This window comes from Rhinolophus sinicus, linkage group LG05 (genome assembly GCF_036562045.2).
Source record: "Rhinolophus sinicus isolate RSC01 linkage group LG05, ASM3656204v1, whole genome shotgun sequence".
Classification (NCBI taxonomy): domain Eukaryota; kingdom Metazoa; phylum Chordata; class Mammalia; order Chiroptera; family Rhinolophidae; genus Rhinolophus; species Rhinolophus sinicus.
This window is the reverse complement of record NC_133755.1, coordinates 139407198-139435146: the sequence shown is the minus strand read 5'-3', so window position 1 is coordinate 139435146 and position 27949 is coordinate 139407198. Positions and strand designations below refer to the sequence as shown.

Here is a 27949-nt window from a genome sequence, read left to right as displayed (position 1 = left end):
CTATTTCTGCCGAAGATAGGGGTTGGTAGTTCTACAAAAATTATTAAAACAGTTGTTGTTCAAAAGTAAAAGCCAGAGAAAAGTTATTGTGTTCTCAAGACTATTTGGCTGAAGTATGACCAGGTAACACCCGTGTGAACAGTTATGAGGTGATGGGGCCCAACTCTAACAGAAGAGGCCATGAGAATGTCTTTAGCTATAGGTTGTTTTACTAAAGGATGAAATATACATGATCTAAATAGGTGTTTCTTTTAAATCACCTAACTCAGAGCAAGCTGGAAGCAACAAAGATTTCACCAACCTGACAGTTTAAAAATAGACAACTAAGTGGCATTATGTAGAGGAGGCAGGATAGTAGGATGAAAAGAGAAAGATTTTAATACTGCTGCTAACCAGCTGCACAATACCAAGCAAGTCATCACCTTTCTTGGCCTATTTCTTTACTTAGGTTGGAATATTAAATTTCTAAGGTTACTTTCTTCTAGATTGAAAATTTCATTGTTCTGAGATTTCATGATTAGAGAAGGCTTAGACAGTGGTAGTGCAATTTCTTGTTTTGTATGCTATTAAGGGAAGTCTTAGGATAAATTCAGAACCCAAATGATGTGCTTATTCGGAAAAAAAAAAGCTCAAAGATGAATCCATTATGATGGCTCTCTGTCATTAAGTGAAGTGCTCTCAGGAAAAATACCGTTTTGGATAACACATTTAAGCCCCCATGGTTCTAAAAACTGGAATGTTTCCAACTACACTAGTTGATACTTGTTTTCAGACTGTCCTAACAAAGTGACAATATCTGAATACACTAGATTAAGTAACTATATCTATGGTGATCCTTCTGTGTGTATTTGTGCATGAGAATATATATGTATGCAGACATATTTAGATACAAAGAGCTCAGAGAGAGCCTACAGGCAGAGGTAGAGCAGGAACCTCCATGCAGTAGTGCCAGGAATTCAGTGTGAGAGTGATGGCGAGAGGCCTGAATCCCTAGAGAGTAAAGGATTGGGACTGAGCCACCTGCAGCAGTGGGACCCTTGAAGGGCTACAATCTTAGTGGAAGAGGGTCCCTAAAAATCTACTCCCCCAGCAGAAGGTAGCCTATTCTTGATGTAGCTCTGGGAGAAAATAAGTTTTTCATGAGAATTTGAAACCTCTGGCCTGTTAAAGGACTTGAATTTACACTAATTGTGAGGAAAATCATATGCTGAGAAACTAAGATTAAAAAGCTGGTCCTAGTGGGTGATACCTCAGGGATACGTGGCAGAAGCAAATGTAAAACCATGGGGGTTAAACTCAGGCTACAAAGGATTTCCTCAAATAAAACAAGACCCACTTAAGATAAGTGGGTCCTAATAAAAAATTACAACTGAAAAGGAAATGGCCCACAATGAGGTAGAGGGAACAGATACGATAAACACTGGGATTTTCAGCCCAAGAATGTGAGATAACAGAATAGCGATCATAAAGAAAGTGTAATATAAATTATTTAAAATGCATGATAGAATATATACAAACCAGAAGAAAACAAGACATTTGAAGAACAGGTAGATATTAAAAACACAAATAAACCTTCCATAAAGGAAAATGTCATTGGAAGAAGTTTAATGAATTAAACAGATTAGACACAGATGAAGATAGTAAAGTGAACTGGAAGATAAACCTGAAGCAACTACCCAGAAAAATATAATCATTTATATTCTATACATGAGATATCTTACGAATTATTTGAACCTGAGCATACCTTTCAGAAGACAAAGCAGTAAAGTTGACTATCTGAGCTAATGTGTGTAAAAAGTCGTAGTAGAGCTTACATGCACTATGGCAGCTGTTAGTCACATATTGCTATTGAGCACTTAGAATGCGGTTAGAGTGACCGAGAGACTGAATTTTAAAATATATTTACTTTTAATTACTTTAAGTTTAAAAACTTCTATTTGATTCAATTATTAGAAAACTCTTAGGTATGTTGGGAACAACTCAGGCATGAAACTACATTCTTTGAAACAGATAAAAGTATTTGATGAAAATTTAGTGTCTGAATTGAAATGTGCTGTTAAGTGTAAAACATACACCAGATTTCAAACACTTAGTATGAGAAAAATAATAATTTTAAAAATAATTGAATGTTGAAATATTTTGGATGCATTATTATATAAAATATTAAGATCAATATCCCCTGGGTTTCTTAAAAATGTGGCCATTAGAAATTTAAAAATTACATATATGGCTCACATATTTCTATTAGACAGCACTATACTAGAACATATACTTAAACCCAAAATTTTTGAGACTTAAGTTAGTCCTTTAGATCTCAAATGCCAAAGGTTGGAGAGTTGGGAGGAGGAGCTAAATAATTCATTTGAAGACAGCTATTGCAATTATAGGAAGCTGAACATGCAAAGCAGTTATCTTTTTCTCTGTCACTAAAAATAAAACCATTCTAAGGACTCTGGCTGCAAGTCATGACTTCTTTTCCCTTAAGTTCCAGATAATGCATTTTGCAGTGTTCAGGTTGAGAAAGTTGTTCGTACAATTTATTAAAGTGACTATGAATATGCAAAGTATACATATACAGATGGTGCCAAAAAAATGTATCCACGTTTTAAGAAAGGAAAAAACTATATTAAAATTGTAATACTCAATATTTACTGATAACAAAAGATCAATCCAAGTCACAATTGACTTCTGCAATTACAAGAGGTGCTCAAAGTGGTTACCATCAGCCTTATTTTAATAGTTTTTTCCTTTCTTAAAACGTGGATACATTTTTTTGGCACCCTCTGTATATAAAATGTATATACATACATACATACATACATGCATACACACATACATGCATACACACACATGCATGCATGTGTATGTATTTTTAGTTAGCTAAATTTTGGAGTTTACATGTACTAAACAGTGTAGTTTCTGAAATACTCAAGATAAACTCAGACTCGACTAAACTGATTCTCATCCTTAGTGTGCCTATCATCTGAGGATATTGCTAGACCTGTTGAATTTAACCCAGTGAATGAATATGTTTTTAAAATTTCAGTCTTTTGTTAGTCCATTCATTTTATTTACCCATTGATCAAATAAAAATTGGTAACATGAATTTCGAGCCAACTGCTGTGACAGAACCTTCTTTCCATTGATTGGATCTTCTCTCCTCCTTCTTAGATCTTAGTACTTGCCTTGTTTGTACTATATTTAATCAATTATTTTATGATCTACTAAGAAGGAATGCTGTCACTTAAACTATGACGCAACACTGATTTGAAAATGTAGCTCCATTTAAAACGTACGGCAACTACGCATCTGTGATGCAATATCACAGTAACGTTCCGTAGGTCTTACTTTGAGACCCAAACTTTATACTACAGATGGTATCTTGACCCGGATGTCACTTCACACTTCTCTTCCCCATACCAGAATTCATTATGGGCCCCCCAAGTAACCTCTACTTTCTTCTGAATTCTCGATCTCAGGAAGCAACACCATCTCCAGGTGATTATGATGCAGGTGGTTCTCAGTCCACATGCTGAGAAACACTCTGCTCTTCAAAGAGAACCTCTGTGATTGCTGCTATTTCACTGCCAATGTTTTCTTTCAGGTAACTTACAAAATCTGTACATTTTTACAAACATCTGGGGACATCAACCAGCCTCACAATGCACCCTCAAGACTTACTCTATACTTTTCTACAGAAGTGTCTGTTTGATACTACTTCCTGTTCCTTATCTTAAAACTGTCTCCTTGTTTAAGACAAAATGTTCCCAGCTTGTGCTTCAGTATTTAAATATTCATTCAATTAAAATTTCACTAAAGCATCACTTTTAGTTTGACTTTTAGGAAGGAAATATGTCCTGGGTACGACAAAAAAGGTTGCAGTAAGGAAAAGGAGTCAGTTGGTAACCACTTAATTTCAGTAACATAATTGAGACTTGTTTATGCTGGAAAAGAACCCCACTCACTTGTGCACTCTAAAATGAGAGCAATCACGACACTGCCACCACTAAGTGAATAAATATGGAATGTGTTAAACTTAATCTGTATGCTCTGAGGGCTATATCCTATATTTTATTATTTAAGTAGAATAAGCCTATTAATATACCATAATTAATATACCACACCCACCTCTAAGGCCTCATTTCTCTCCATAAAATCTAAATGACCCATTTAAAATCTGTCAATGGTTTAATTTGGTGGCTCATCAGAATTAAGACTTAAAAGGAGACTAAGAATGAAAATTCTGATAACATTTTCTATAAAAAACACTTTATTTAAAAATATGATTTTTTTAAAAAAAGACTTTTATATACAGTTGCTTAGTTTAGAAACAGTCAAAAAACACAATAAAATAAACTCAGATTTAGAAATTATGATTTGTAGCATACAAAATACTGGTGCTGAACAAAACAGTTAAATATATGATTAATCCTTTCATTACTAACCAAATGTGATTAATTCACATTTGTTAAACCCAGTGGTTGGGACTAAAGGAAAGGTCTTATCTGAATTCTTTCCCCTTCAGGGAATGGCAGCCACCCTTTCTTGCAGGTACAGAAACAGCAGCAGCTAGGCAGTGTATTCTTATTTCTTTGAGTGCCTCTGTGTCCAAAAACATAGCTCTACCACTTATATTCTGTTTTTCTATTTTCTCCTTTGAAATTTATTTATATGTGGCTATAGCACCTGGTCATCTATGCCAGGCTTTTTTTTTTTTTTTTTTCAATTTTCTAAAATGGATGTTCTTAAGGACAAGAAGCATGAGCTGCTATTGATAGCATAGGACTCAGAGCTAATGCCCTTAGGATATGAACACTCAACATGATTTTTGGCTCCAAGTCAGCAGCTATGAGCCAATCTTTTGTAGCACGGTACTGACATATTTCACACCACATTCAAACATCTGATACAGATTTGCAATCAAACAGGAGAAATGGCTTGTCAAACTAAAGTGCTATTAGCTACTATGTTCAAGAGGCTATCTTGACTTCACAATCCAAAGTTTAAAAAAAGTTTTTTAAAAGTCACTGCTTCTCAAACTGGGGAACCCTAGTCATTTTCCTGGAATGTCAATTTTACTCAAAGATTTGGAAAGAAGTTTAAGTTTCTAGTAAATTCTGTCAAATACATTCACAAGCCAAATCAGAATTATAAAACATACAACTTCAAAGAAATTGCAAGTTAATATTTTGAACTATGCCCTCATACCCTATCTCCTATGAGGAGTATTTCAGTAGTAACATTTGTGAAGCAATGACCTAAGAGACCCTGATTTCTGAAAATGTAGTCAGGTCCTTACCGACAGTAAATACAAATAATACGCAAAGTCATGAGTTCTCTTGAGTTCCATCTTCAAAAATAACATAATTCTCTGATTACAAATAGTCCTGACTATACTGATCAGGAACAAAGTCAAGGAAAGAACTCTGGACTGATTTGTATTTTACATTGTTTAATAATTAGTGGAATGCTACAGTCAAAGATTGCTGGCTTACAACTAAAAATACACAACATGTGTCATAAAAAATAGTGGAACTCCTGAATCCAATAGATTAGAACTTGACCCACTGGAAATAATGAAAGCAGTAATTATGGGTGGTGTTACCCTTCTTTCAGAGTCACATTAAATTATATCATCCCTGTTCCTTACCTCTCTTTTTGTTGAAGAGGTCTAAGTACATGGTACCTTTCTGAGTTATTTGTCTTTAATTATATTACCTCCTTTAGAACCCCCAAATCCACTAGGGATTCTCTCGACTCCAGAGGGATCCTTTTAGTATGTCATGGGGGTAAGCCCAAACTGCCTGCCAATAGTAACTACTTGTCTAATAGGAAGTCGATGGTCATTCTCTGTATAAATAATATCTATAAAGAACAAAATAAAGTTGCCAATGAAATCATATGAGCCAAACTTACAGCTTTTTTTTTTTTTTTCAAAACAAGGTGTCAACTTTGTAAGGCCATGTAAGGAAATGATAATCTGTAAATCAAGTTGCCATCCAACACATTTAATAATTAAATAGTTAAATATGATAGTGGATCAAAACGATCCTAGTTTAAGGATTAATCTCATTAATCCCACAATTTAATGAGACCATCCCAACCACATGTTATGACTTTAGATGTTTCATGAGGATGCCACACGGCTCCTATACACACTTTTTCATGAGCTTTAAACCGACTGTAGAGTTTTGTGGTCTTCCAGTCCCAGATGTTTAATTTTCCATTTCCATCTCCTGAAATCACATAGCTAAAATGGGAAGAAAAATTCAAATTATTCATACACTTTACACTGAGGAAGCAGAGGAAGAACAGAGAAAAATCAGTGTGAATATATAACACTCAGAAGAACAAAGTAGAGCATGAAGCAGTCTGTAATTTAAACTTCTACCAAAAACTATCCCCATTGAGCACCAATCTAAGAGTGAAAAATTATTTTTAACTTGGAAGCCTGGGAGACCTAGGGGCCACATCACAATCGCTCTCTAGACAGTCAGAAACAGTGCAGGGGAACCAATTTCATACAGAGCCAGCAAACACATTTAGACCCTTTCTACTATATTAGACTCTACCACCTTCCTAATTACTTTTTGGCTCCAATATCTTTTGAATGCGTCTAAAACGACTCAGAAGAAGGAGTCTAGGGCCCAATTACCAGACCAAACATACAAGGTTACAGGGATTTCTGAATTACTTATACCTATATAGTTTAGCAAAGAATAGGGGGAATAGATGCAGAGTTTCGCTATTAGACTCTAGATTTCACAAATCTAGTGTGACCTAGAAATATTCAGAAGCTGGGTTTGAGATTTCAGCACAGAAAGGCTATAGTGAACTTGTTAACTTCAACAATGCAATACAGAATTAATTCTTCTGGGGCTCATTCAATTACAGCAATATAGTGGTTATACTCCTCTAAGCCTTGCTTAAAAAAGCAGAGAGAAAATAAGGCATTGCCTATGGAGACAGGGATTTGTATGTGGTGAAAGGGCACAGGACTAAGTAATATAAGGAGATGTACTAAAGAACTTAAAAAATGTCAAAGGTAGTTTTCATAACTTTTTATTGCCCTTTTATTTGGCATTTTGACAATCTGGGTAGTTCTCACGTAATTACATATGTGAAAGTGATATGTAAAGTGTTACTATTTGTACAATAGTAGTTTACATCATCATATTTAAATATGAGAGTACATGAGAAAATTTAAACTTACCTCATGTCTGGTGAAAAGTCCACCTGACAAGCATAGCCTGCAACCATATGGCCCTTAAAAATTTTTTTCTTATTTAATCTAAATCTGTTCTGTGCTCCAAAAATTAAGATTTGGTTGTCCATTGATTGGCATGCTAGCCATTTCCCTGTAAATTCAATAAAGGAGGTATTTTAGAAAAAGACAACATTTTAAAAAGACTTTTCATTTTAAATACATTCCATCATTAATATATTTTGTTCCCAACTACTTTGTAAGAGTAGGAAAGTAAATTTACCATACCACCTATAAAGTATTACAAATTTGTTGCTGGGAAAAGGTATTTATACATATGTAAAATTACATGAGCAAAATCTATTATTTTATCATTGAGCACTTTTCATATAAAAACATTTTGTTTAAATATAAGGATATACAGAAATTCTGAGTTTAATGTTAATAGAACTAAACTAAAATTTTATGAAATGAAATTAATATGTAGTATTATAGACAATAGAATAGGGAGAAAAGAGTTATCTATGTTAATTATGGAAAAAGGAAAGATCAACTTTAGGTTAAGAAAACCTAGGATTATTAACTAAAACTATACAAAAAAAATATGATTAAAAAAATTTCACTAACTGTTGTTGAAAGGCCACATTGGTTTTATCCACCCAGAATTCACCAAAATCCTTTGAGCCTAAACTAAACTGCAGTGTCTTCTTGTGTCCTATATACCTGTAGACATTAGCTAAGGGAATGATACTAACAAGTCTGAGTGGGTGAATGGCCTCGTTCAAGATGGGCACAATATTTGTAATGAATGGTTTAAAAATACAGTATACGAAATGTAGATGCTGTGACAAAGTATGCAACATGGTGATAATCAAAATAGACCCAGTTGGGTTGCTCCTCTCAAAAATCCTAGGGCATCTGACAAGATCACCGACTTGCCTATGGCAGATAGCCTGATGGAAGAGCAAACGACTTCTTCCCCTCCCTTCCTTGCCCTGCACTCCTAGTAGCATGTGTACTAACAGTGGCTTGGACGGCAGGGGTACCCAAACGTGAAATTCTCCACTTTAATTCTCTCATGCAGAGCTCCAATTATATTAGTGTGCTGTCAGTACCCCAGCAGTACAAATTACCTGTACTTGAAAGGCAATGCGTTACTGAACAGAAAACAGTATTAGACTTATCTTTCGTATGTTTGCCTGAGAAAATCTTTTATAGTGAATTGCTAAGGTGTTCTCATTATGGGGAAACAGACCAAAATTTTATGTACCCTGAAAGAAAAAGAGCTCACAATAAACCACTACATGAGGTGTTGAACAGGATTCTGTTGGAAGGAGAATTATTTTTAAAAACTTTCTCAGATGGAAATCCTTAGACGCTCAGTCAACATTAATTGCAAATTATTATTATTATTATTTTTTTTTTTTAAAAAACAAGAGACTGGGTGAGGATTCACCTATGAAAACCAATGATTATTTCTAATAGTGAAAAGATTTCCTTATACAAGTATGGCACTGTGACAGACTTCTCCTTGGAGGGAATGGCCAAGTTTCTTTTGAACAGAAATCACACCATGTCTTAGAAAGTAATTTAAAAACACATTCTGTCTACTAACTCACCATTTGGAGACAAAGTCACTGCAGGCATTGAGTGCATACTGGGTTCTGCTATATACTTGAAATCCACAGGGATATCCCTAAAAATTAAAAATAACATATCAGAATAAGTAACTTTAAAAAGTACCTTTAGAAGAATTGTCTCTGAAACAAAAGAGATACTCTTGAAATGATATAGTTAATAAACCTTTCATGAAACTTCCTGGGGGAAGGAAAATCACAAAATGACATTCTATTGCTTAATATAAATCTTTTAGTTCACAAATGATTTTGTGATAATTATAACAGTGTTAATGATTTACTTTTTTTAACTCTATTTGATTTAAACTTTGGTCTTTATGTTTAAAAAAATCTGTTACTAAATGTCCCTTAATAATGAGCTCATCTAAAAATGTACTATGGTAGGCAGAAGCAAGATGTCTGAAGAAAGCCTACAGGGAAACATTCTTATTCTACCTGCCAGTCAGCTTTAACTTTCCCTGCAAGCAGGTGAGGGTGCTAAGGCGCCTTCAGCAATGTTACTGAAGGGTAAGCAAAGCTCAATAGGGATCTGCAAGCAGGTCGAGCCCCTCCAGAAATGATGAGATTTCAGGAAAGGTAAGGGAGATTAAGTGCTTGGTATCTGGACAGCTTCTATTTTCAAAAGTTACAGGTAAAATACTCCAACAAATGTGTAGGTGCAAGAGAAAAAGCATTAAAAAAATTCTCTTATGATACACAGGATAAAACAAAAATCTAAAACCTAGTTGCCTAAATCTAGAATCATCAAAAGTTCAAAGTGCCTTTTCATTTTTAATGTTCTCTATGATAAAAAAGTCTTTAGTAATTTTGAAGGATTTGTCTTGTTGCTTTTCATGATACACCAAAAAATGTTTTTTACAGAGTGCGTGTAGGAAATGTAATCTGATGTTATCTCAGAATATAAAGCAGCAATTTCCATTTCAAACTATGGTTCAAGTTCCAAGACTTTGATTAAATGGAAAATATAATACCAACAATAATAACTTGCCTTTAAGTAAGGATTTTCTCTATTCATTTATCTATCCATCCAGAAGAAGAAAATGATTAGAAAAAAACTCTACCAGGGTCTTCGTAAGAGGAAAACATTTTAGGTTTAACCTGGGGAACAGTATCGTTGATCAAATCTCCAACCATTTACACATCTAAGGTAAAAAAACCTGACATTCGGAATGACCCAATTGTATTGAAAAGAGCCTCAATCTGAAAAAGGTTCAACTGTTTGTCCCTCCTCATACTTATTATTAGTGGCTAAGTGCATTTTCATAAGTGTGTTATTAAAAGTGCATTTTCTAAAGTAAATTACCCATAATCCAGTTTCATATCAATGAAAGTAAAAAAAATTTAAACAGATCCCTTATTTCAAGAACTCTTGGTACAATGAGCTCTAGAACAAGAGATGAATCTGAATACTTTGTGAACTTAATTATTATTAGTAAAAATGTCTACTAGACAGTTTTATTTAATAAACAACACTATTTTCTAATTATAACAGAAACTGTAATTCAGTATAATAAGCTGAATTTGTAACTTATATCTTACAAATAATCTTCAGTCTGGAAATGCAATCACTGAAAGTACTCTAATAAAAATCTGTGAAAATTTAAAGCTAAAAGATAAATAGTATCAACCTCTGTAAAATTTTCTTTTAAAAATACTTTAACAAAATAAATACTATTGGGAGAAAACATGTTAATGACATCTTATGAATTCAGTCAATTAGAATACTACAGGCTGCTCAATATCTAATTATAATCTCTTATTCGCCTTTAAAACTACTTAGTAATCCCGTGTTTTCCTGAAAGTAAGACCTAGCCGGACCATGAGATCTAATGCGTCTTTTGGAGCAAAAATTAATATAAGACCTGATGCTCTGGCTAGGTCTTATTTTCGGGGAAACACGGTCTTAGTTTGGATAGCATTCAGAAAACCAAGTTTCCTTTGGTTTGTTTTGTTGTATCATTGTGCTACTCTAAGCAGATCTAGTGTATAAAAGTTTGACAAATAACACTTGTCTGAAGGTCTCAGTGATAATTTTCCTACTGTTGGAGTCAGTTTTCACTTTGAGGTGGTCAGAGACTCCCCTTCTCTCCCAACCAAGGTGCCAGTATCACTAGTAATTGATCTCAGGGATGGCTGTATGTGGTGAAGACAGTTCCAGGGATCCTCAGGTAGTTTTGCTTCCTACTTGTCTTGATAGCAAGACTGATCCTCACATTTATTGCTTACTGACTAATTAATCAATCGAGATACAAGTTATCTTCTCTCCCCACCAGACCCTTCATTCATCTAATTAACCATCCACACGATTAAGAACTCAAGTTCTGGATGGTTAATGTAAGCGTCGTGGTGTCCACAAAGCAAAAACCTATAATAGAAACACAAAAGATAAAGAGACAGGAATCAAAGCATACAACTACAGAAAATCATCAAGTCACAAAAAGAGGAAGAAACAAAGGAACTATAAAACAACCAGAAAACAATTAACAAAATCTTAAGTCCATACCCATCAATAATTACTTTAAATGTAAATGGACTAAATTCTCCAAAAGACATAGAGTGGCTGAATGGATATAAAACAAGAACCAACTCTATGCTGCCTACGAGAGACTCACTTCAGTTTTAAGGACTCACATAGATTGAAAGTGAAGGGTCAAAGATACTTCATGTAAATGGAAACCAAAAGAAAGCAGGAATGACTATACTTATATCAAACAAGAGAAACTTTACCCAAAAACTGTAATAAGAGACAAAGAAGGTCATTATATAATGATAAATGGGTCAATTCATCAAAAGGATGTAACAGTTGTAAATATTTATGTACCCAACATCAAAGCATCTAAATATATAATGCAAATATTAATAGATCTGAAGGGAGAAATAAATAGCAATACAATAATAGTAAGGGACTTCAAGACCCCACTTTCAACAATGGATAGATCAGAAAATCAGTAAGAAAATCAATAAGGGAACATTGGACTTAAATGACATGTTAGACCAGATGGACCTAACTCTCATATATATACAACATTCCACCCAACAGCAGCACAAGACACATTACTCTCAAATATACAAGGGCATTCTCCAGGACAGGTCATATATTAGGTCACAAAATAAGAATAAGTAAATTTAAGAAGTTGAACTCATATCAAGCATCATTTCTGACCACAATGGTATGACACTAGAAACCAATTACGAGAAGAAAACAGGAAAATTCACAAATATGTGGAGGTTAAACAACATGCTACTGAACAAGAAATGGGTCAAAGAAGAAATCAAAAGGCAAATAAAAAAATTTTGAGACAAATGAAAACAGAAACACAACATACCAAAACTATGGGATGCAGCAAAAGCAATTCAAAGAGGGAAGCTTATAGTGATAAACACCTACATTAGAAGGGAAGATCTCAAATAAACAACCTAACTTTACACTTCAAGGAACTAGAAAAGGAAGACAAATAGCCTAAAGTTAGCAGAAGGAAGGAAGGAAAGATCAGAGAGCAAATAAATGAAACAGACTAAAAAGATAATAGAAAAGATCAATAAAACTAAGACCTTTTTAAAAAAAAGATAAACAAAATGGACAAAAATCTGGCTAGACTAACAAAAAAGGACAAACGACTTGAATAAATAAAATCAGAAATGAAAGAGACATTACAACTGATAATATAGAAACACTAAGGATCACAGGAATACTATGAACAATTTATATGCCAACACATTAAGTAACCTATAAGAAAAGGAAAATACGTAGAAATATACAACCTACCAAGACTGAATCATGAGAAACAGATTATCTGAGCAGATCAGTAATGACGAAGGAGACGGTCAAACTGATAAACTTTTCAACAAAAAAAAGTACAGGACTAGATGGCTTCACTAGTGAATTACACCAAACATTCATAAAATTAGTATCAATCCTTAAACTCTTCCAAAAAACAGAAGACGAAGGAATACTTCCAAAGTCATTTTTAAGAGGCCAGCATTACAAGCCAACATCCCTGATGACCACAGATGCAAAACATTCAACAAAATATTAGCTAACCAAATTCAACAGTACATTAATAGTATTATATACTCTGACCAAGTGGGATTTTCCTCTGGCATGCAAGGACACCTTTGAATATATGCAAATCAATATATGTGATACACCACAATAACAAAATGAAGGATAAAAATCATATGATCATGTGAATAAATGGAGAAAAAATAATGGACAAAATTCAACATCCTTTCATGATAAAAAGTCTCAACAAACTAGGTATAGAGGAAACATACCCATACGTGACAAGCCCACAGCTAACATCACACTCAGTAGTGAAAAGATGAAAGTTTTTCCTCTCAGATCGGGAAACAGACAATGTTATCCACTTTTACCACTTTTATTCAACATAGTATTGGAAGTCTTAGCCAGAACAGTAGGCAAGAAAAAAGAAATAAAAGGCATCTAAATCAAAAAGGATGAGATAAAATTGTCTCTGTTTGCAGATGACATGTTATATATAGAAAATCCTAAAGGGTCTGCCATAGAACTGTTAGAATTAATAAATAAATTCATTAAAGTTGCAGGATGCAAAATCAATATACAAAAATCATTTGCATTTCTATACACTAACAGTGAACCACTGGAAAGAAAAATTAAGAAAACAATCCCATTTACAAAAGCATAAAAACAATAAAATATCTAAGAATAAATTAAACCAAGGAGATGAAAAATCTGTACATTGAAAACTATAAGTTATCTGTTGATGGATGAATGGATAAAGTGTATTTATATATACAATGGAACATTATCCAGCCTTTAAAACAGGAAATCTTGCCATTTGTGACAACATGGATGAACCTGGAGAGCATTAGGCTAAGTGAAATAAGCTAGACAGAGAAAGATAAATAATGCTATTACTACAAAAAAAAAGACAAATTCATAGAAGCAGAAAATAGAATGGTGGCTGCCAGGGGCTGGGAGGATAGGGGAAAAACTAAGGCTAGTAAAAGGGTACAAACATTTAGTTGTAAGATAAATAAGGCCTGAGGATCTAATGTATAACATGGTGATTATGGTTGATTGGTTCATACTGTACTGTATGAAATTTTCTGAGAGTAGAACCTAAGTGCTCTCACCAAAAAAAAAAAAAAAAAAAAAAAAAAGGTAAATATGTGAGGTGAGGGATGTGTTAATGAACTTAGTGGGAATCCTTTCAAAATGTGTATATGTATATCAAATCATGTTATACATTTTAAACATATTATGCTTTTGTTTGTCAATTATACAGTAATAATCCTGAAAAAAAAAAGTACTCAAAGTCTGGAATCATTTTGATCTGATCCAAAATGCCTACTGTGCCTGGCACATAGTAAGGGCTCAATAAATGTAACATCATTAATAATTCTAATGATAATGATTTCCTTAGATATTGAGTGCCTACTATGTGCCAGGCGTGCTGGTGCTGGGGACAGATGAAGAGTAGACGCAGGTCTTTTTCTCATGGTTAAGACCTTGTCAGGGAAAAGGAACAAATAAGCAAGTGCTAAAAAGCAATGGGAAGCAAAGGGTTGTGTGGGACGAGAGAGAAGAGGCACCCATTGTCATGTGAGGATTGGTTAGGAAGATTCCAACACCAAGTGAGGACTCAACTGAAATGTAAAGAATGCCATCATTTATAAGGACACAGTGTTGACTCTTAGGAGTATTTCTTAGCTCTGAAAAGGAAAAATGACCCTGCTAACATCACCCCTTAATTTAATCAAAATACGCTGCTGGCCAATGCTCTAATTTAGAATACATACATGTGTTCTTAAAGCCCTGTAACTGGTATGTCACTGAAATATTTACCAATTTCTTGAATACCACTCCATATTTTAAAATGGAGCTAAAATACCATTTAAAGATAGCAACGTCTAAAAGTTCAAGTATAATCAAATTGCTAAAGTATATCAACTAAACAAGTATATGCATGTTTATTCTCCAGAGTATTGTGCAAATTGGTCTAAGGGGACTCAGATCTTAGTTATAAGGTAGGCTCAACTCATGGACCTTAAGGATGATGTGAAGACTACATATAATATATAGTCAACTCTTCCTTTATTGGGGGTAATTTGGAGGGGTGTTCTGGTGGTGAGTGTGGAGAAAAATGCAGTTAAATTAAATTTTCAATTACCCAAATTGCCCTGACAATGGTTAGGGACTTGCCCAGCTCCACAGAGGAATTCAGTTTCGGGAGGAAACTACTGGCTGTAGTTCAAGGCTTCCTACTTCTTGAAGCAGAACAAATTCTGGGGGTGGGAAGACATATTTTCTACTCCCTGCAAGGCTGTAATCACAACTGAACTGTGCTTCATAACTGACTATCAAGACAAGCTGGGTTCCATTCAAACATTCATTTTAACAAATTATGCATTTCTTTGGAAATAAATTATAAAACATCATCTATGACGCTAAGTGAAATTAGCTTTTAATATTTCTTGACTTTATAAAAGTAGTTTTCTTTTTCTTTAGGAAAGCAAAATTAACCAGTATATTCTGATTGTGTTCTACAAGTAAAAAAACATTTGTTTTCTCTCATATGCACTATAAGTGACAGGGCACAAGCGTGATGAAATGGGGTAATTTTCAATATTGAGGAGTCAAAATGTAGACACTGAAAAAATTAAGAGATTTTTCAGTATTTTCTTTGGGTTGGTTCTGAGGCCAGGATCTTATGCTCAAACTCTAGTGTAACCAATATAGTCATACATTCGTGGCCCCTACGTTGGTCATTTTGCAAAGATGAATAAGATACCTAATAAAGAATGTAAGATTGCACTATACAAACTTTTCCCCAGAAAAACGACTCAAAATACATACTGTGTTTCCCCGAAAATAAGACTGGGTCTTATATTAATTTTTGCTCCAAAAGACGCATTAAGGCTTATGTTCAGGTGATGGCATCCTGAAAAATCATGCTAGAGCTTATTTTCCGGTTAGGTCTTATTTTCGGGGAAACATGGTATCCTTTAGATAGATTATCCAAAGACTAAGAAAAATAGCATGTTTAAATTTTTATTTCCATATTCTGGATACTCCAATCGTTATTTGATGGGCAAAATCACAGTTGTGAAAATATTCAAATGGCTGCATGTTATTGGGCTTTGTCATTGGCCACAAACTTTTAAATTGCTTGCTTTATATAAATCAGATATTCTACTGATAGAAACTCACCATTCCCAAACTCTCAGGCTCTTGTCATCAGATGTGCTCACAAACCTCCTGTTCTCATCAACAAAAACAATGGTGTTGACAGCTCCCAAATGCCGATCATATTCTTGCACAATTTCTCCACTTCGAATATCCCACTGTATATCAAACAAGAGAAGAGGTAAAGACAGAAGTGGAGCAGATTTATGAAAACAAAGATTATAATTATGGAAAGTAGAGAGAGGAAAAGATTTCCAACATCATCTTTTTATGAATTTATTGTTTTCTACCGAGAATAGAACAGCAGCAGTCCCTAAAAGTAGCAAACATTACACAAGCTGATATTTCTTATTCCATTCCCTGATACAACACAAAGTTCATGAATCTTTAAAAATATTGTGAAAAGACTTACTTACTTGCACAATCTTTTTATCAGACATCCCAGCCACAAAGAGGTTTTGCTTATCTTCATCAGGATTAAATTTGACACAATAGGGTACTTTTCGGTTTGTAAATCTTGATATACACTGTCCTAAAACCAAAGACCCAAGTTAAACTAGGCAAAATAAATCTGACCACTTAAAGACAACTCAGGGATTAAGATCTAGAGATAATCAGCTTAATAAATTATGAGGAAAGGCAGCCTATTGCTTGCTCTTTATTGTAAACCACATTGTTCCTTTTCATGGGGATTTTATGATTAAAAATTTTTTCAAAAGTAAATCTGTAAAATCAATTGCAGAATAGATACAACTCTCCAGTTGATTATGACGTGCAGCCAGAGCTGAGGACCGACTGCTAAAGAATTTATGAGAAAGGGCTTTGGCATTAGAGACCTTGGTATGAACCACTGGGCCATTTACTAGCTGTGTAACCCTACAACACTTATCACTTTAAGCCTCAGTTTCCTCATCTATAACAATAACAGTACTTATCTCATAGGGATATTTTAAGGATTGAATAAGATACTGCATATAAGCACTTAGCATAATGCCTGGTAAACAGTAAGTGTTCAATAAATATTAGTTATAATCATTACTCTAAAAACTCAGCAAGATGAAAGATGGTTTTCTAATTACATAAAATTATACTAGCCAAAACATACTGATGCAATATATGTCTGTAAATATATAAAACCAACTGGACCTTGGAAGTTTAGACCTACATTTTAATCAGTTTGGGCAATTAAATTTAATTCTGTTCATCAGACATGTATTGTGCTTCTATTATGTGCAGTGCAATGTGCTAGGTGACTTAGGGGTACAAAAAGATCAATTAAACAGTCTAGAAGATTTCAAATTTCCTTATCTATCAATATGTCTGCTTTATCAATTGCATTTAGTGGAAACAAAGTTTCACAGTCAAAGAGCTATTCATATAGCTGAGTTTCAACTCTACAAACATTTTGTGATATAGGCTAATAGTCAAGCATACGAGAATTAGCAGTTAGAGAAGGTACCCTTTTGCACGTTTCATTTAAAAATGCAAATGTGTAAGATACATATGTATTAAGTATAAGTGAGCTCTTACCTGTCTCAGTGTCCCACAGCTTAAGATACCTGTCATAGGCTGCGCTGAGGAACTGCGTTCCTGCAGTATTAAAGCAGATGTCCCTAACAGCTTTACTGTGACCTAAAGGCAGAGACAATGGAAATGGAGTATCTTCTTGTAAAACACAAACACCATAAGGAAAACAGCATTAAACAAGTGTTTTTCAAGCCACACCGTGAGTCCAAATCACTGGAACCCAATCCCCTGAATTTACTGACTCAGAATAGGTTATGCGTGGGTGTGGGAATCTAGGTGGTTTCCACCCTGCTCCTCCTGCAAAAAGCTCCTCAGGTAATTCTGATGCATGACATTTAGGTAAGAACCAAGAGAAAAGATCTAACTTTTTTATTTTCAAGTCTGTTATGGCAATCTCTTAATATGTATAACTGATGACCAAAGAGCTAAGAATTTAAAGAAACAATAGGCCAATGAAAGAGAAACGACTGGTGACATTTTGGAGGTTCTCTCAGATTACTCACAAGCTTGAAGTAAAAACAGTGACCTACACCTAACATTCATGAAAACTGTTCATTAGTTGTGTTATTTGTGTGATCACATTACCAAATTACACAGAATCTCAGAGACAAAGCCTTTCTGAAAACAAATATTAACTTCTATTTTGTTTCAAGATGGCATTTTGACAAATTAACTTTAAGGTGCAAGTCTGAAATCAATCCTGCCAATCAACTCTTTTGAAAAGTACAGAGACAAATAAAACGTGGCTAAATAAAAGCAGAAACTTTCCTGTTTTTCACTCCACCATGACCAAGACTGCCAAAGTACAATTAATTGTGTGAAACATGCAGGGCACAAATGGTGAACCGTATACAGCCGCCCTGAGCCAGCACCACCCATCGACTCTAGGCAGGCACTATGTGCCGTGGCAATTAGGCCCTTATTCTATAGCAGGAGTCCTAGTCAGAGTTGCTATCATCTTCTTCAGGAGGAAATTTTCAGTTTTCCACTGAAAAACTGTCTGCCACTGCAGAGGAGACAAATGGGGACCAAATCCACTACATCTGCAGCAGACATGTTGTTTCCCTATGTGCTGCTGAGAGCCTTCCCATAAGTCTTTCCTTAGGCTGCTCCAGCATCTTGGGCAGTATTTATTTGTGCACTGAGGTCCTAAAATCATAAAACACTACAGAACAGACTCCCACTTTGATCTAAAAACAGAGGCACAAAGATTCACACAAATAGTGTTTCAACACAGTACAGTTAAATTTGGAAATGTAACTAGCTTTCACATGAAATCTGACGAAGACAATAAACTATTCTCTATGAAAAAGGCTAGATTAGCCCAAAGCAGTCCTTTCTGGTGCTCTTCTTTCCTTCAAGGAGTTCTATCAATCTCTTCCTTTCCTATGCTTTAGTTGCCAATTCCCAGCCTCTCTTTGAAGCTTAATATCTGGCTACCTAATTGCTTACTGGACATTTTCATCTCAATATCCGAAAGGCAGCTCAAATTCAACGAGTCTGAAACCTCACCATCCTCTTCTGTTCCCTCTCTTGGTGAATGACACCACCATTCATGCAGCCACCTGGAAGTCACCCTAGATTCCTCCTCACCCTTATCACTCTCATCCAGTTACCAAGACCCACTGATTTTAACTCTTGATTAATCCTTCCCCTCTATCTCTGTGGCCTTAGTTCAGGCTCTCACCATCTCTAACCCAGGCCAATGGAGTAACCTGGTAATTCATTCCTCTGCCTCCAGGCCTGCCCCATCAAACACCCACCACACTGTAGCTGTGATCTTTGTAAACTTCAAATCTGATCATGTTGCTTTTCTGCAAGAGCTGTTTAATGGTTACTTCCCAGCATCGTCAGGATAGAGTCTAAAGTCCTTTATTAATGGCACATAAGGGCCTCCATACTCTGATCCCCCTTCTATTGCTTTTCTTACTTTCACCTCTCACCATATCCCTCACACTGGCAGTTCTGGAATATATGTGGTTCCCGCAAAGCAGCATGCTTTCTCATACAACTTCTACCTTTGCTTCTGCTGCTCTCTCTTCCCCGTTCTCTTTTTTTATCTGTGACTAAAGCCAATGAGACTTTATTTCATATTAGTGTAGTAAAATTATGGTCAATGATGTTAAAAAGTTTAAAAAGTCTTTCCAAACAGATTTACAGTCAGGGAAAAAAGAAATATTACCAATAAATGTTCGCAGACAGCGCCTGTCTCCATAAACCTCCCATAGCTAGGGAAAAAACACATAGAAATATTAAATTTAATATAAGACTTTGATAAAATGACAACTTTCAATCAGTACCAACAGTCATAAGCTATGTGTATGCATACCTGTGTACAGGGGATTTAAGCAAAGGCATTACACGTCATTAAATATACTGCTTGGCACTGCTAGTCTGTGTTGCACTATTTGGGCTCATGGACGGATGGATACACACACGGACACACACACACACACACACACACACACACACACATACACACACACACACTTTAAAGCTAAACTTTGAAACCTGATACTGAAAGATACATCAAAATATCACTAGGACTTAGAGCTAATACAGGTGATTTTTATTTTCTTCTTGTTCTTTTCTGTATTTAACACATTTTCTATGATAAAAGTTTCTACTTAAAGAATACTGTGAACTACTTTTAAAAGAATTAAATACTATTAAAAATGCCATGGTTATAACATTTTGGTACTGCAAGTTTTTTGTGTTTTTTTTTTTAACTTTTCTAAAGTAACAAGTATTATAGAAGCTGTATTATGAAAATGAGGATCTAGACTACATGTAACAGGCTCATTATTCTCATCCTATCTAAAGTGAATTAAGACGACAGCTTTAAAACTACCTTTATTCTTGCCAGCCTCACATCTAATCCTCAACAGTGTTGCTAGTCCTCTAAAATAGAAAGCATTTCCTGGCCACCCCGCATCAACGAGATCATCTCAGTTCCCACAGCACACCAGGCACGGACTTCTGGGTGCTGGTCCTTTTCCTGTGATTGTAGTAGTTCTTTTGTGTCTCAGATGTTAGACTCCAGCCACCGTAAAACTTGTAGTTTCAGCACACACCATGCTAATTAATGTACTCACTCTTCTCAGACATACGCTACTCTCTAAGCCCCTTTACCCAGTTACCTTCCTAGTGAGGTATACTTCCTCTTTGAAACCAGAACACCTGCCTCCATAACCATCATTCACATCATAATGAAAATGCTAATTAAGGGACAGTGCCTTAATAATTTTTTTATTCTCAGCCCCTTGAACATAACAGATACCTGACAAATGTTTATAGAAGTGAACTAAACTGAATTCTATGCTTTTTTTAATTGGTCAAAGAGACCTTAATCTCAATTAACATAGTATGTATAAAGTAAAAGTTAAAGGAAATAAGGACTTTTACTCCAAACTGTTGGCCTGTCATCTTAAGCTAGTACTAAGTACAAATGCCTAAATGACTGTTCTCATAAAAAAAGAAAAAAGAGGTCTTTATATATTGTTAATATCCATGAATTAATTTACAAAGGATAAAATCTTAACGATTCAACTTTCCAAGCCCCAAGAACACTATAGGGTTGCTATTTATTGACCATCATAATGATCAAGAGATATGAAACACAAAACAGAAAAGAACTATTATTTCAGATTTAAGGTTTTTTAAAAGGCTTTCCCCGTATTTAAGTTGACGTGCATTGGCAACTGAAATTTTCCTACCACATACTCTACAGCTGAACATCACCTAGAGGTGAAGCTTCCTGAGATTATAAAACATGGGAGAAGAGTCTGGGAGCATTCCTGCCACTTGGTGTCTACTAGCATTTATAAGGAAAAGGATGAATTACATTATCTACCCTCTAAAAGTCGTACCTCTATGTGTCCTCTCTACCTCATAAGGTTCTGAGAAATGAATGAAATTTACATATACAAAAGCCTCAAAAATTCATTGTTAATGAGTAAACATTTACGTATCTAAAGCCAAAGTGATTGATTACATTCTAATCAGTTATCTAAGCTCACTAAAGAGCCTCGCCAACTGGACCATAGAGCCATATTTGAAACAACTGGTTTGGAAGCAGTTCCTAAATTGTTGCATTCACAGGGCCTAAGAGAAAACAATTAGCCTCTAATTACCTAACAAACCCAAATTTATTTATAATTAACCAAACAGACTTAACCAAAGCACTAGCTTTGTAGCACTCTGACTCTATTACTGCACACTCACCTTAATTTTACAGTCCATGGAACAAGACAGCAATAAATGGCCAGAGAGGGGAAACAATCTGACTGCACTGACGCCCTATAAAAAGGTATTACAGTTATCAATCAGAAGCACTCTAAAACCAGCTAAAATTAAACATAAGGAAAGGACAGTATATTTTTAAGCAACCTAATTTACTATTTTTCCTCATTCCAAAAATCATGCCTCAGAATGATCTTCATTAGTATTCCAAGAGCAGCCCTACTGACACTTAGCTTCTGAAGATTTTTTAACCTTTAATATTGACTTCCTCACCCAAGGGAATCCTTAGTCAATCAGGCTGCGAACGCCCCATTCCTCTCCCTTCTTTCACTCAGTCCCTTTGTTCTTTGCTAAGAGCTAGACACTGTCAGTTGGACTAGTGCAGATGACAATGATTATTAACATCAAACGTTCTCAATATCTTGTCTCTGCATTACTTTAAATACTATCATAGTTTATAAACCAGGGAATATCTAATCTTTGAAGAGTTATAACCTCAAGGGCTAAGGCAAAATTACTGAAGCTCTGGTGCCAGTACAAGCACATTACTCACTGACTTGGTGCCCACAAGGAAGCAGGTTGTGGCAGGAACTTAGAGGGAAAGGCCAGGGCTACCATAAGGGGATAGGACACCAAATCCTAAATTCTTATGACATTGCCAATCCAGGGGACCTTGAAGACCAGGTCATCACTTGTGACTAATAGGTGTGGGTACCTCCAAAGCCTATCTCAGGTTTATCTTCAGTTCACCTTCTCTGCTCTATCCTGACTTCCCTACACCTTTACCTGAAATAGTAAATGTTGCACATCAATAGCTGAAACTTTATGTTAGCTACATTATTCTACATCACAACAAACAAAAACCATGGGCTTGCTTACCTTTGTGTGTCCGGACCACACATGGATTTGCTTTTTGGGAAGATAACACTTCTCAGGTGGCACAGTTGACCTCAGGTTAACACCAACATCCTGAGGTATGTGAAGATAGGACCTGCCTTGATAGTCATACATTTCTTTAACTGAAACAAGAAGGCAAAGGAAAGCAATGAATACAAGCCATAGTCATGAAACCTATAGCGTTAAAATGACAACAAACATTTGTTCATAGAGGTATTATTCCACGTTAAGATTTAGGAAATAACACTCTGATGCTAAGATCAAGACTGGCTAAAATTTAGTTGCCTGAAATCATTGCTATTGTTACAATCAGAGGTAGTGTTTTTGAATTCCTAAATACCCAGAGAATATTAGACCTCTGGATAAGATCTATACTTCTTTTACCCAGTTACAGATTTTACTGATTATAAGACTTTACTGTAGTATAATTACAGTGAGGGAAGAAAAAGAAATACTTGGGCCTTGTAAGTCACAGGTAAAGAATCAGAAGCAAAACAGCATAAGAAGGAAGTTAAAATAAAACAAAAAACATCAGCTATTCTTTTTCCCTGCTTTCCTCTTTTATGCCCTTCTGGGCTCCTTTTCCATTCTCCTTCCCACTGATTTTACAATCAAGTCACTTGTGGGAACTAAATGACATAGTGTAAATAAAGCATTTAGTAGCATGCCTGGCACAGAGTACTAAATAAATGTTGGCTGTTTATTGTTATTATGGCTGCAAACACCACAGTACTAAATGGACTCCTTGGAGATAGAACTGGAGCTTGAGAAACCAAGTAGAGCTTCATCAAACCTAAATATTTGATATGTGATATAACATTAGAATAATCAATACTATCAGTACTGAATTATTCTTTGTAGTTTCAGATAATCACTACATAACTTCCTAAACATAACTAATTATTAATGAACCACGTGCATTCTAGAATATTTATAATTTATTTTGGTATATATGCATTTCCTTCCATAAATCAAAATAAACATGAGTCTTAATGTCCAATTTATTCACATGGAAAACAAAGTTTATTCTTTTAAAGTATAATCCAGTAACTGTAAGGAAAACTGGAGAATATTTGATTTGGGTTAAAAAAAAAGGTTAAAATGACTTGGGTAGTATTGACACACCAAAAAGGGTCAACTCTGTCTTAGGAAATAGCATGTCGAACATTCAGATTTCTTTTTTATCATTTTTAAAAACTCATCAACACCAAAAAAATTATCTGTGGCTATTACTAATCATGCTAATTTTTCTCCCTTATTAGAACATAGAAGAGTTTGTTGTAATTTCTTAGAGATGTAAATTGTCCAATACGATTCTTAATACAATTAATTGTAGCAGCTGATTAATAAGGGCAATCAATATTATATGAACAGAGAACAGAGTAAATATCTTTAAGTTTATCGTAAAAATGAAGAATCATAAAAAATATATTACCATGTAAGATTGTCTTTTCCTCCCCAGGTTTCTCTTCTTCCTGTTTGCCTTTTTTCTGCCTCTTTGCTGTGATTTCATCTAATTCTTTTTGTTCCTCCTAAGGAAAGTAAGGCGTGAACTTTGAAATGCATGCTCTAGAACCCCATCACAGCCAAGTTGGTTATAAACACTTTATAAATGAGGTCCACTTTTTGGTGAAGCAATAGCTTCAAGTACGTCTCCCAGGATAACGTTCTCAATGCTTCAACTGATTACAAAATAATAATAAACACATAATGGGTACTAGTTAATACTTTTAAACTCCTTTTATACAAAACCCATCCTTTGAAACATGGAGAAATATATTTAACATATTATGCTAATTACACAAGTGAAAGGACAAAGCAATTAGAAAATCTAGTACCAGAAGGAAACTGAGTTTCAGCACACAATGTTGTTCTTCAGTAAATAGCTTTTACACAGTCAGAAGGATATAAGCAATGACAATAGATTTGTGAACAACTTTTATAGGAGGAGCAGTGGAAGGGAGGTGGGATAGTAGCAAATCTTTGTAATAATGAATAAGTCAACAGATGATGTCTAAAATAAATAAATAGCATATATATTATTGAGATATATGGATGTAAGATACAGCTAGAATATAAGCTTCATGAGGATAGAATTCTCTTGATCTAGTCCATTACTGTATCCCGAAGATCTGGAACAGTGACTGGCTCATGAAACAGTGGGATTAGGAGGTGGGGAGGATCAGGGTAGGGGTCTGTAGTCTTACTTTATAAATTTCATAGGTTAATTAAAAAAACAACACACAATATAGATATATTACTTTAAAAATTTTAAATAAATTAATAAATAAATAAAACCTATATCATTTCTACAATCATAGTAAAGCTGATTCTTTAGGTACTAACTGAACATCTGATATCGGAAGAGCAGCTACCATGGCAGCCTTTTATGAAAAACTGTTCAATATTGAACTGTAATGAGAAAGTATGGAAGAAAATAAATACAAGTAAAAATATTCCAAAGGAAAACAAAGAAACTATTTTCTCAATTAATCAAGGCAGAGAAATTTTGATGAGTCATTTGGTTCTCTAAGGAAATCTAAAGTTTATTAATATAGATATCCTTCATAAAGATATAGCATATATCTGAACTGACAATGAAAGACATCAAAGCTTACTTCTGAAGGTTTGGCCACATCTTTTTCATCCACATATTTTGCCCAAGGTCCCAAGAAACCATCAATATTAGATGCATCATTTTCTTTGAACTTTTTCCTCTTTTCTATTTTCTTTTGACCAGTTTCAAACACAGTTAAACCTATATTTAAAAAAAAAAAGACATCTCAGACACGGATCTTTATCTAATGAAATAGCAGCATATCTATAATTTTACTTTATATGGTTAAAAAGGTGATTGCTCATGTGACTAAAGATTTACTTAAAAATACAAAATAAAATCTGTATGCCTATGCCAGATACAACTCATGTTATACAAAAAGGGATTCAACCTTCTAGACAAAGTGTTCCACCACTATTATATTTTGCAAATTCTAATACATGTAAAGAAAAGACCCAATAGGCCAATGAGCTTTGTGACAAGATAGCATTTAGATATAAGACTTTGCCTAATAATAATAAACACAAAATGAGTATGAACACAAACATGTATTTTGAAACATATTCAAAAACTCAGCCTTCCAAGCAAACCTTGGAAGACAATCTCCACAGACATGAATGACATTTTTCTGCTGTTAAAATGTAGCTTTACATTCGTGTTGAGAAATAAATTGCTAAAAATAGCTACACATTAATAATTTACTTAATGATTTCTACAGGGTTGGCACTGTGCCAAATACTTGTAACAATTCCCCCAAATAAGTACAATTGTCTTCCCTACAAGGTTGTAAACCTAATAAGTGGCAAAAGCAAGCTGTAAAACTAATAGTTCTAAACTATATTGTTCTAAACTGTATCACTATTGGGAGCATTTGAGATCTTGCTTCCTGGCCTGTTGTCAGTGTGGGCTCAAATAAACTTTTATAAAAACAAATAAATAAACAAAGAATCACTGTTGTCTCAACTTAAAAAAAAAAATCAAGGCTAAATAGAATATTAGTTTTTTCCTATTGTCTAAAGTCACTTTTCAAGATAGTAATTATAGGTATATATGCCATTTCAAATAAATTACCTTGATTTTTTTCAGCTTCTTCTACAGAACCTATATACTTAGTAGCCATTTGATGAGTATCTAATGAAGGGTCCAATGCATAACCTGAAAGGAAAGAAGCACAAATTACTGACTCCATTTTTTCCCATTTACAATTCATTTTAATTCTATACATACTCCTTTCATCCCAAGGTGTTGAAAATAGTCCCTAACTTAGGACAAATCCTTCTTTCCTGAGCTATATTTCTCTTTAGCACAATTAACGCAAATCTCAGGCTACACCATGAATGACTTAGCAGAATAAGAAGTATGCTAATGACTTTAGCATACTGACATTATAGTACTAAAAGCCTCTCTGGCCAAGCTATCACATGGCTGTCTTAAACTTTGTAAGAGCTTAAAAATATACGTATACCATACATTCAGAAGTTCAGAAACTCTTTCTTTTTAGTGACAAATAATACATGGCTTAGTTTATCAAATTATATAAACTCCTACTGTGTTTCCCCCAAAATAAGACTTAGCTGGACCGTCAGCTCTAATGAGTCTTTTGGAGCAAAAATTAATATAAGACCCGGTCTTATTTTAGTATATATATAATATAAAACCGGGTCTTATATTAATTTTTGCTCCAAAAAACTCATTATAGCTGATGGTCCAGCTAGGTCTTATTTTCGGGGAAACACGGTAATTAATTAAAAAATAAGAAGAATCACATAAAATCTAGCTGTTATTTTGAAAATCCCATTCCCAGTAAAGACAGTCTGCCCTTCCAGTTTTGAAATAATATATTTCTACTTTATAAATCATTATTTATATTGCCATGGTAATAAAAGTAAGTAGGGATATCTACTAGCATATAAATATACTCCTTCAACTAGCGTATGTAGTTACATGTAAACGTGGTCTCTAGTGGTCTATGGAAACTTAAGGAAAATCTGTATTAAATCAGTTTTTTCTCAAGTGGGGGTGCTAACACGATAAATGCTTGGTAAAATCAGTTTGAATAATAATCTAGCGTATTCACAAAAAGAACTAGACCGTTAATCAGTGTATGGTCTACAACTCACGTGAACAACCACGGAATACATAAAAGTATGGGCCTGTTTTCTGTTTTAAGGGCACATCTTAGTGGATGCTATTAACATTTTAATTTTCCAGCTAAAGATTAAAAGGAACTGCTTTGGGGAAACAGAAAACAGTTTGTCATCAAACATAATTTTGAAACAAGCTAAGGATGTAAGTGCCCAACTCACCCTCATGATATGCTTAGAACCAACAACCTGGCTACTAACTCATTTGCATATAGTATTTTTCAATATTTAAAACATGTTCTTAGCCAGAGAAGAGAGGCTGACAGCAGAACAACATCTTTGGAATAGAATCTCTGAAATCATAGGTTCAAACCCCATGAGTCATTTTATCTTTCATCTTTTTGATGTACAGAACAGTGTTCTGTAAATGATATTTTTAAAAAATGAGACTATATAAGGCTCATATAAAATTCAGACAACATACCATAATTAAAAATCCCCATCTCAACCATAATGTATCTAGAATATAATTCTATCTTGAAGGAGATTTATGTCTATATAAATGACACTACATCACATGTTTGGAGGGATGGAGTAGGAGGCAGAGAGGGAAGGGAGATCCCTGGCCCT

The 27949-nt window shown here is 34.6% G+C and overlaps 1 protein-coding gene across 2 annotated transcripts in view; it reads right to left on the bottom strand.

The window, feature by feature from the left end:
* Nucleotides 1-5432: 5432 nt before the first annotated feature.
* Nucleotides 5433-27949, bottom strand: part of CDC40 (cell division cycle 40) — a 41858-nt gene continuing 19341 nt past the window's right edge. For both annotated transcript variants that reach the window (XM_019735041.2, XM_019735042.2), the window contains exons 4-15: nt 26307-26390; nt 25297-25436; nt 24114-24210; nt 22661-22800; nt 21764-21838; nt 19722-19767; nt 17543-17644; nt 16429-16544; nt 16037-16170; nt 8824-8900; nt 7214-7358; nt 5433-6250 (exon numbers count right to left, since the gene is read on the bottom strand). In XM_019735041.2, coding sequence (XP_019590600.1) covers nt 6073-6250; nt 7214-7358; nt 8824-8900; nt 16037-16170; nt 16429-16544; nt 17543-17644; nt 19722-19767; nt 21764-21838; nt 22661-22800; nt 24114-24210; nt 25297-25436; nt 26307-26390 — 1334 coding nt within the window. In that variant the 3' untranslated portion in view covers nt 5433-6072. The remainder of the gene's footprint in view (nt 6251-7213; nt 7359-8823; nt 8901-16036; nt 16171-16428; nt 16545-17542; nt 17645-19721; nt 19768-21763; nt 21839-22660; nt 22801-24113; nt 24211-25296; nt 25437-26306; nt 26391-27949) is intronic.